At 50.6% G+C, this 9855-nt stretch overlaps 1 protein-coding gene across 3 annotated transcripts in view; it reads right to left on the bottom strand.

Annotated features, from left to right (window-relative positions):
- The window catches only part of IL10RB (interleukin 10 receptor subunit beta), a 23829-nt gene that overhangs the window by 3251 nt on the left and 10723 nt on the right, over positions 1–9855 (bottom strand). For all 3 annotated transcript variants that reach the window (XM_045284649.1, XM_045284650.1, XM_045284651.1), the window contains one exon: positions 5898–6055. In XM_045284649.1, the coding sequence (XP_045140584.1) occupies positions 5898–6055 (158 nt within the window). The remainder of the gene's footprint in view (positions 1–5897; positions 6056–9855) is intronic.

The raw sequence follows: 9855 nt of genomic DNA, 5'->3' as shown, positions 1-9855 counted from the left end.
CGCCCCCCACACCGACCCCACTGCTTGTCTCTTGGATGGTACCGAGGCTGGCTCCACAGGCATCGGCAGCAAAGTCTTCTGGCCTCCGTGGTGAGAGCTCATTTCAAAGGGCCCCTTTACTGTGGCTATTTCCGGTTCTAGTTTGCCAGGAAGCACACCTGTTTCCTGCCTGGCCAGCCTCTTTGATGGCAACGTCAGACCCCAGAATGGCAGGGGCAGGGCTTTGCTTCCTCTGGTTCTCAGTTAACAAAACACCTTCAAAGTCACGGGTCTGGTCCAACGTAGCTTCTCAAAAGCTTGCCTCTAAGTAGATTCTATTGTTTCCCTGGTGCTGTTTGAAGGTTGTGCACACTCAGAAGTTGTGTAGCGGTTATGTGTTGGGCTGTGATCCGAATGGTAGGCAGTTCAAAATCACCAGCAGCTCCAAGGGAGAAAGACTGGGCTTTCCACTCCTGTGAACAGTGAGTCTTGGAAACTCACCGGGGGTGGGGGGAATGTCACTATGAGTCTGGAGTTTTGGGAGACACTCTGAAGTTCATGCTTTGGCTTTGGGCCCACTTTCTGTCCTAGTGGTGGCCATGCTGCACTGTTCAAAGACATTACGACAGAGACACTCATTCCTATGGCTCCTGGGAACACTTGCAGCTGGGACAGCTCACTGTCAAGTTCAAGAATTAACATTTGCAGACAGAGTTGCCTTGGCCAAGGCTACTTGCCATTCCCAGGGCAGGCTATCAACTAACTAGTCAATGTTGGGACCAAGCCCTAACTATATTATCAACCCAAACTAGGGGTCCGCAGAACTGTGCTCCTGGGGGATTTGCATAGTTGTGACTTTCCAGAAGCATGTCAGCAGCCCTTTCCTCTGAGGCACTCCCAAGGGAGTTCAAATCAGCTCAAATGTTTTTGCTATGGTAACCAGGAACTCCTTACCATCAACAACAGGCAGGAAGAGCAAGAATCTGCATGCTCCCTGTAGGCCTTGGTCAGACATGCTTTCAGAGGGTGTGCAACTCTGAGGAGTCTGGGGCCTGCAACCTCAGTGGTTTGGGGGTTCCAATTGTGTGGGGTATGCTGGAATATGCCCTCCAAGGCCAAGGATAAGTGATTAGATCTTGCACTTTAGGCCCCTTTGGAACTAAAAATATCTCTTCCACGTTTAGCAATACTGCTTCAACACGTTTATCGAGTGACTGGGAAGGCTGCCAGTTCTGAATGGGGCCCAGGGCAGCAGGTATGGACCCTTGGGGAAGCAGTGCCGCCACCTCATGACTGGATGACAGGGTCTGAAGGGCTGGCATTATTTCTCAATGCCAACTCATTCATCACAGCCTGCCCCTGCAGGCTCCAGGCGGGGGTGGGGCTGGGGGGCAAGATACTGTATCCAGATATTTCCCCACGTTGTAGAGTAGTTCTACTCTGGCTTGGCAACCCTTTTTGCTGGAGTTGATGGCAAGCATCAGGAGAATCACTATGCAGACCGCTGGAGTTCTGGGGCCCAGCTGCCTACAGTGGAGAACACCAGAATATCTGCCTGTGGGGTGCCAGGTCAGGATGTGGCCACTGGGAGGTCTCTCAGGCCCACTGGATCTCTACAGTGGGTCAGAGGGTGCATGCCAGCTGCACAGGCAGGTGGCTCAGATGCCCATAGCACACACTGAAATACTGGAGCCTTGTCCCCTGGGCACATCCGGGATCGCATTCTCTGAGGAGGGGGCCTTCTTACTGGCTGAAGATGGAGGGAAAGGTCAAACATCTCACAGGCATTGCAATTAGCCGCCCCACGAGGCAGGCTGCTGTTGACCAGCACCCCTGCCCTGGGGAGGCATAGAAGGTCATGGTGAGGGAAAAGCCTTCTAAAAGGCGGTGCTTGGGCTAGAAGTTTGGTCATGCCCTTTATATGGCAAAAGTAGCTGGAGATTAGGATCCCCAGAGGGGCTAGTGGATGGGCTGGTTGGTCAGGGGCTGTGATAGGTAGGTTTATTGTGCCAACCTGGCCAATGAACACAAATGGGATTAATTGAAGGGCAGAGAGATAAATGCCTCAGCGAGCCTCGCCTTGCTCTTGCTCTTTGATGATTGGACCAGTGTGCGGCTGCCTTAGCTGGTTTTCTGTCTCAACTTGTGAGCTACACTACCTGTGGGACACCCAACTCATGGACTGTGTTGCTGTAGTTTGAGGTTCCTTCAACACCTGCTTCCCCACGCTACTGGAGTATACATCGCTTGAGCTGGGGACTGTCAAACCCTGTCACCTGGCTGACTGTTGGTGACCGATCTTGCTGTTTGCTGCCTGTGGCCGGACTGCCTGAATTGCTCTACAGAGGACTCAGCTGTCTGCTTCCTTGACTTGCACCCGGCAGCCCTCGTGACTTGAAGGACTGCCAGTGTATTAGCTGTCTCATGGAAATGAGTTGCACTGGGCCATTTATACTGCTCTATAGACTATTTAGCTGTCTATTTCTTATTATCTATCTATCTATCTATCTATCTATCTATCTATCTATCTATCTATCATCTATCTATCTACCTATCTAATCATAAGTGTCCTGGTCTTGTTTTCTCTAGAGAACCCTGTCAACACCGGGGCCTAGAAGAAATATTGAATGATCAAAGGGTTAGGAAGCCTGTGGATGTGTCTGTGGGTGTACCCAGCAGAGAGAACATTCACCCAAGTGCATGCACCTGGAAGGGGGGTCTAAACCACCAAGCAGACCAGAGAACGGAAGCAGCTGACATTAGTCAGCTTGGCCATCAGCTACCGCTATGTGTCTCTATGGGCTCACGGGCAGAGGCGTGCAGTGGCAGAGAAGGGGAGGCCATGCAGGGCCTCAGAGCGGAGGCTCCCACTCCTTAAGGAGACCTACTAGTGCCCTGGAAGCAAACTGGTTCCACAACCTCTCAGAGGCGGCAATGCATTTTGACTGGTGTGGACACCATGGTCATGGTTGGTCACTCCTGTCCTGTGAGGTCTTTGCTAGCATCACCGAGGACTTGTGATGGAACCTTGTTTGCTTCTTTGGCACAGGGACCACATGACATCACGCTGGACCGAAGGCCCTGCTGGCAGCAAGGATGGTCCGGAGTGAGCACACCCCACGGGAGCCACAGATTGCGTCACACACTGCCAGTCCGGTAGGACTGGAGGGGTCTGTTGAACGTACAGGCGGGGTGCCAGCTGGGAGATGGCACCCAGGAATGGGGGCACTGTCCTCTAGTCCTTGCAATGCACTAGCATCAATGCCCTGACACCTCCAACAGGTAGAACACCTGGGATAGGAGTGACCCTGCCATTGTAGTGGACCACATGGGCAATGTGTAGTTGGCATTCATGCAATTTTAGGATGGCAAAGGTTGACAAATGATGGCCCATGGATCAAATCCACTGCCTGTTTATGTATGGGTCCCATGCTAAGAATAGTTTCTAGACTTTTAGATGATTAGATAAGTAGCCACATTAATATTCTGATGGTCTAACAAGGCTAAAAAACATAGCATCTGTTCTAAGAAAATGTCGACTGGTCCCATGTCTAGAGGGGAGGGGGGCATTTTTACCAAGCAACACAGTAAGAGTCCCATTAAACTTTAAACTGTGATTGCTCCCTCCTCCTTTTAGGCTCCTGGTGCCAAGAAGCTAACAGGCAATGAAAGGAGTCGCCATGCTGGCCGGTCAAGGGCCTTGCGCTGGTCATCCAGGTGTGACTGTTGTTACAGGACACCAGGGCCCGTGTGGAGCCATGGCAGACCTCATGGACTCATTGCCCTGCTTGGACATGAGGCAGGTAGACAGGAGAAGGATTGTTGCGTCAGAATTAGGGTGCTGATGAAGAATCTTGAAAACACTACAGACTTCCAGAAGAACAGACATCTGTCTTAGAAGAAGAACGGCCAGCATGCTCATTAGAAGTGGACCGGATATACACTGGGCAGGTTATGAAGAGGGACTCAAGCTCACTGCCACTGAGTTCATGATGCAGACTCATAGCGAGCCTACAGGATAGGGTAGGACTGCCCTGTGAGTTTCTGAGACTGTAGCTGTTTACTGTGCATGCGAGCCGAAAGCCTCGTCTTTCTCCTGAGGAATGGCTGGTGGTTTTGAACTGTTGACCTTCTGGATCACAGCCCAGGGCTGTGCCATCAGGGCTTGCCAGAGGGGCTAGTCCCTGGAAAAGGAAATCACATTTGGTAAAGCAGAGGGTCAGGGAAAAAGTGGAAGACCCCTGACAAGACAGATGGGCACCATGGCGGCAGCAACGGGCTCAAACATAACAATTTTGAAGATGGCACAGAACTGAGCCGGGGTTTGTTTTGTGGTACACAGAGTAGCTACCAGCCAGAACTGACCCAATGCCACCTTATAACAACCATGTCGGGCACATGCACAAGGAGACCATCTGCTGCCCGTGACGGGCATGGTAGTAAGATCTCTCAGGCAGGAGACATGGGCCACCCAATCCAATAAGCAGTGTGTGTCAGCACAGGCCAGTCACCGAGCAAGAGAGGCGACTCTAGAGGGAACAGCAGAGGAGGGAGGTGGGCATTAGTCTTGAGACCAGCTGTAGGGGTCAGGGGCTGGAGTCCCACCAACCTTCTCCATGTAATTTTCCTCAGGAAAAGAAATCCACGCCCATCCCAGAACAGCTTGTTCCCAGGGCTGCCAGTGGTGCAAAGTGTGAACTGTCATGAGTGCTGGGTGTGTTTCCTGGATTTCCTCCAGGCACGAGGCTGGGAGTGCGGCTGCTGATGCCTCAGAGGTGAGTTTTTCTCCCAGGAGTTCCCTTGACTGAAGGGAGGCGCTGCTCTCTAGGGCACACCCCTCTCCTGGCATCCTGGGTCAGAAGGTTCAGCAACCCTGTTGCCTCAGCTGGGGACATCGTGAAGGGCCATTCTCGGCTCCCCTCTCATGCAGCCTTCTGAGTGCAACTCTGCACCAGAGTCTGTTTCTTGGGGCATCAGATGGCAGGCAGGCTCATTGCAGGCTTGGGCTTGGCATACGTTCATTTTCAAATGCCGACGTCTAGTCAGAATCTCATCTTTCATGGGTTTCTTCAGATCTGCGGTGTCTAGTTGTGTGCACTCTTATTTTTAAACATTTATAAAAACAGTGTAAAATATATACACCCACTCCTCACTCGTGAATGATCTCAATATCCACCTCACTTATAACAGTAGTAGAAAAAACCCTATTGGTCGACTATTTGCACACTAATGTGACATACATTTGGCAGTAATATATGCTAAGATGTGAAGCAAGGCTGGTTAGGGTTTGTCTCTGGAACCTAACTGTTGCTAAGTGAGCAGTGGATAGATAACCAAATTTCCCATTTTCACCATTTTTAAGTGTACCGCTTTGTGACGTTAGTTCGATTCCCAATGTTGTGCGAACACCACCAATATCAATTTCCAAACTTTCTCAGCACATTTCCCTAGAAAACAGCTCTCCTAAAGTCTAGGATACACATTTAACTACCCCAGGATTTCAACCACTCTAAGAAATTCACAGTGGAAACTTCCACCTCCCACCTTGCCGCCTTGGCTCATTCGCTGGCACTTAGCCTGCAGTTTTCCTTCCTCATCTTCTCCACCTAGAGCTCCACTCTCCCCTTCCTCTGAGGCCCTGGGGCTCTGGGAGGAGAGGGCGGAGGAGGACTGCTGTCCAGGTGGGGGTGGGGGTGGGGTGGGTGGGCTGGGTTCTGCAACAAGCCTTTGCCTCCTTCCTTTGGATGCTTCTTTGGACCACAAGCTCCCTGCAGCGGGCACACAGTGCAAGGCAATGAGCCCATGGGAACGCACAGTATTCTCCAGGGAAACCGGGGCCAGGCATTCTTGATTCAAAAAAGAAAACCCCTTACCATCAGAGCTCCCTGATCTCCATCATACTGCCACGCTTCACCTACCTCTTTCAGGTGCTGTGGAAGAGAATTCCCAGGGGCGAACGCGTACTTGGTCTTTTTGTAAATATACCACATCGAGGCAAAGCAGCTGAGGAGCAGGAGGAAGACCACAAACACCGAGGCGATGAGGATGATGGCGATAACCCAGGAGGGGAGTGTTTCTGCCAGAGATAACGGCATAGGTGAACCAGGTGGGCCAAGTTCGGGCTATGTACATGCTCAGTTGCAATGGCGACACTATCTTAGCCATCCCACTCAGGGCAAAACACAGGGGCTGGTTTGAGTTGTTTCCAACAAGCTTCTCCCTTTACTTGTGTTGCCTTCAAAGTTTGGGTTCTGGCATACACGTAGTGAGAAAGCCGCAAGGACTCTGGCCCACGTTGCCTCCTTGCAGTGTAGCCATGATCCACCCTGTTCTGGGTCAACCTCTTCTGCTTACCTGTAGGGCTCCCCCCCCCCCCAGGACCCACTGCACTCAACCCGTGTATTGCAGACACTGCATCCCAAACAATGTCCCTGGCCTCCTCACGGTCCCAGGCCCTTCCATTCAGCATGAGGCCCCCAGAAAGAGGGACTGATGGAGTGGCTGCGACCATGGGCTCACCTCTAGAAATGCTTGTGGGGATGGCGCGGGGCTGGGCAAAGCTTCAATCTGTCCTACATATCATTGCTCGAATCCGAAACGACTCGAGGGCACCGAACACTAACAAAAATCCTGCCTCTGGGCTTCTTCAATTGATATCACATCAAAGTGACAAGTTTTGTTATTTCTGGTGGGGGGGTGTTGGGAAACCCATTTCTTTGAAATGTTCTTTGAATTTTGGGAACAAAAAGTAGTGCGAAGGGCAAGATCAGGGTTGTAGGGTGCATGCGCTACAGTTTCTCCAGGAAATCGTCACAGCACAGTCCTTCTACCCTGGAAAGAGGAACAGGTGTGCTGTCTTGATGGAAAAATCCCTTGGTGCAACTTTCCCAATCTCTTTCTCATGAATGCAGTTTTCCATTTTCTTACAATTTCTTCATACGAAGTCCTTATAATCATCTCAAGAAGAGATAACATGACCCCCCAAAACAGTTACCATAACCTTCCCTGCCTTGCTTTCACTGGCCCAGCTGATCCCCTCAGAAGCCACTGTTTTGAATGGAGCTGTCTGTTTGTTTTTTAAGTACTATAATGAGAGTAAGACATGCGTATCACCGAGAGAACCTGTCGATCCACTGATCACAGAGACAAGTTTAAACTTACAAATAAATAAATAAATAAACAAACGCAGGCATATGCAGGGGCAGTGAGTTATTTAAAGTGGCTTTTTTTCTAGCCAAAGTCTCTAACGGCCAGCAAATGACCTTTGGTGAGTCTGGTAAGAAGGTGAGAGGAGATACTGATGGGATTCACCTGCGAGTAACTGTGAACAGGATTCCCTGGAGTGACATCCTGCGGTGTATAAAACAAGCCCTCTGGGAAGCAGGAGGCGGGATCTCATTACCAGCAAGACCCAGGAGTGGAGCTCGTCCTCTGAACCCGAGATCCCTGCACAGTGAACCTCCTGGATGCAGGAGACAGCACAACCTCCGGGGAGCAGCAGCAGAGCCAGGAGCCCGAGCATGGAACAGAGTGATGGCCTTCCAGGTAAAACTGTGTGCTTTGGGGTAGGCTTGCAGAGTACGGGGCCTCTGGGCACGTGACTGGGGAAGCTGGACTTGCTGACCCACAGAACTGGAGCTGAGTACCTTTGGGCTGAGGCTTCCTGGAGTGGGTGCCTCTGGGCACTTCATTCAGGGAGCTGTGTTTGCTGACCCATGGACCTTTGGCTGAGGCTTATAGCAGAGTGGTATGCTTTGGGGGGCATTTATTACCAGACTTGACAGAACTTTGTAACATGTCCTGATACACAACTCATGCCTGAGCATTTCTCATTGGCACTTTAACTTATCAACTTCCTTAATAAAGTCTTTAATCATGGATTTTGTCTGTGTGTTCTGTGTAGCCACTGGAATGGGTATTAGGACTCGGAGAGGTAAACTAGAGACCAATCATGAAGACATCTCAACAGGTATAAACTGGAGCACTGGCAGCCACACTTTCTGACTCAACCTTATACCAGATTGCAGGTATCTGCAGGTTGGTGAGTACTGAAGTCATTCCCACCTTTTGACTCTGAACAATGCTGCTATGAACACTGATTGGTAAGACAAGTCAATTTAAAGGGAAATGTCAAGTCACACTTACACGAAGCAAAGCAAAGAACCCCGAAACAGTACTCTGGCCCTCGAGCTATATCCGCAACCGTCATCTCTGGCTTCTTGAAGCACTTCTCTCAGGCGAGGCACACAGGCGTTAGTTGCTGTCAGGCTGCTCTGACTTTTGGTGACCTTCCATAAAAGAGAATGAAGCGCTGCCTGGGCCTACCCCACTTTCACGATTGCTGGTGAAAGGCCTGAGCCACTGTGGCCAGTCGTGGTGGCAATCCACTCTCCTGGACAGTTTCTGTCGTTTTCACCGATCCTCTCCTTAACCGAACATGATGGCCTCTCTCGCCAGCAAAGGGTCTTCCTGATGCTATATCCAAACGGCGCAACTAGAGCCTGAGCCCTCCAGGCTTCTAAGGAGTATCCTGGCTGTACTTCTTTCTTGTGAGCCTGCTGGCATATCAAACAGCAGTGGCAGAACTTCCAGCATCATGGTGATATGTAAACCATCACAGGAGGACATGCTGGCAGACAGGTGGAGGTGGCTCACAGGAGACATGCCTTCAGTATTTCCCCGATGAATAGGTTTGGGAGAAGAGGCTGGGAGGAGCCTCCTTCTTCATCGCCTAGCTCCCCCTTCCTTTGCGTTTTAATTCATGTTGGCAGTGACCTCATAACCTTTCTGGTTCATGGCCTGGAGGGCTCAGAGTGACCCTAGTTCACCAGTGAATTTGTGTTTCATTTGCCAGAATCAGTTGACGGTGCCTTCTAATCCATACTTTTACCAGGCTTAACTCACACATGTGTTTCTTCCTGGTGAAGACAGGGTCATGGAATGAGTGCGCTGTGGAACAGCGCCCGCGACATCCTGACTAATGGTATGTTGTGAACTTGGGATCCGGCATCCTAGCTGTTGAGGAAGCTCTAGGATTCTATTCGTCCATCTCCCATTTAATATTCCATTAGTCTTACAAGAAATACAATCCAAATCCTCCTTAGATGTCAAGATGGTGAGACTGTCTTGCTTACTTTGGGCCAGTCATCAGGGAAGATCGATCGCTGGAGAAGGACCCCATGTGTGGTAAAGTAGAGGGGCAGCACAACCTGAGGAAGACCCACAGGGAGATGGGCTACCACCCGGGCCTCAACAACCGGCTCACACTTATCCAAGACCATGAAGCTGCCTGTGAGAGTTAGGTTTTTTGGCGCCAACTTGGCTCCTTAGGAACAAGTGGGTGGAGTTCAGCCTGTCAATCAGGTCACAGCTTAATTGGAAGGTAACCGAGATCAATGGATTGCTGGAAGCTGGCTCCACTCTCTCTAGGCTTTCTCCTGCCTGCTGGCGAGCCACGTTGAGACCTGGGAGCCCTCTGATGCAGCCACTGCCCATTGGATACACAAGCCCATTGCACCCACCCGCCTACACAAGCCCATTGCACCCACCCGCCTGTGCTCTTCCTGAATTCTGCATGGTTGCATGTGGCTGTGTGCGCCTGAAGAGGGACTGATGGACTAGTATCGGACTTATGGACTTGATCTCGACTGGGCTGAGATGTTTGCTTGATACATAATTGCTTCTTGATACAAAGCTCTTTCTCTTTTTTTAAATTTATTATTATTATTTTATTTATTTTTTTATCAGTGAGTGAGTGAGTGAGAGTGAGACAGTGAGTGAGTGAATCAGTGAGTGAGTGTGTCAGTGCGTGAGAGTGAGTCAGTGAGAGAGTGAGTCAGTGAGAGAGTGAGTCAGTGAGACAGTGAGAGAGTGAGA

Source organism: Echinops telfairi, unplaced genomic scaffold, assembly GCF_000313985.2.
Source record: "Echinops telfairi isolate 266 unplaced genomic scaffold, ASM31398v2 ScPeMD7_7469;HRSCAF=8507_0, whole genome shotgun sequence".
Classification (NCBI taxonomy): domain Eukaryota; kingdom Metazoa; phylum Chordata; class Mammalia; order Afrosoricida; family Tenrecidae; genus Echinops; species Echinops telfairi.
This window is presented reverse-complemented; position numbering and strand designations above follow the sequence as displayed.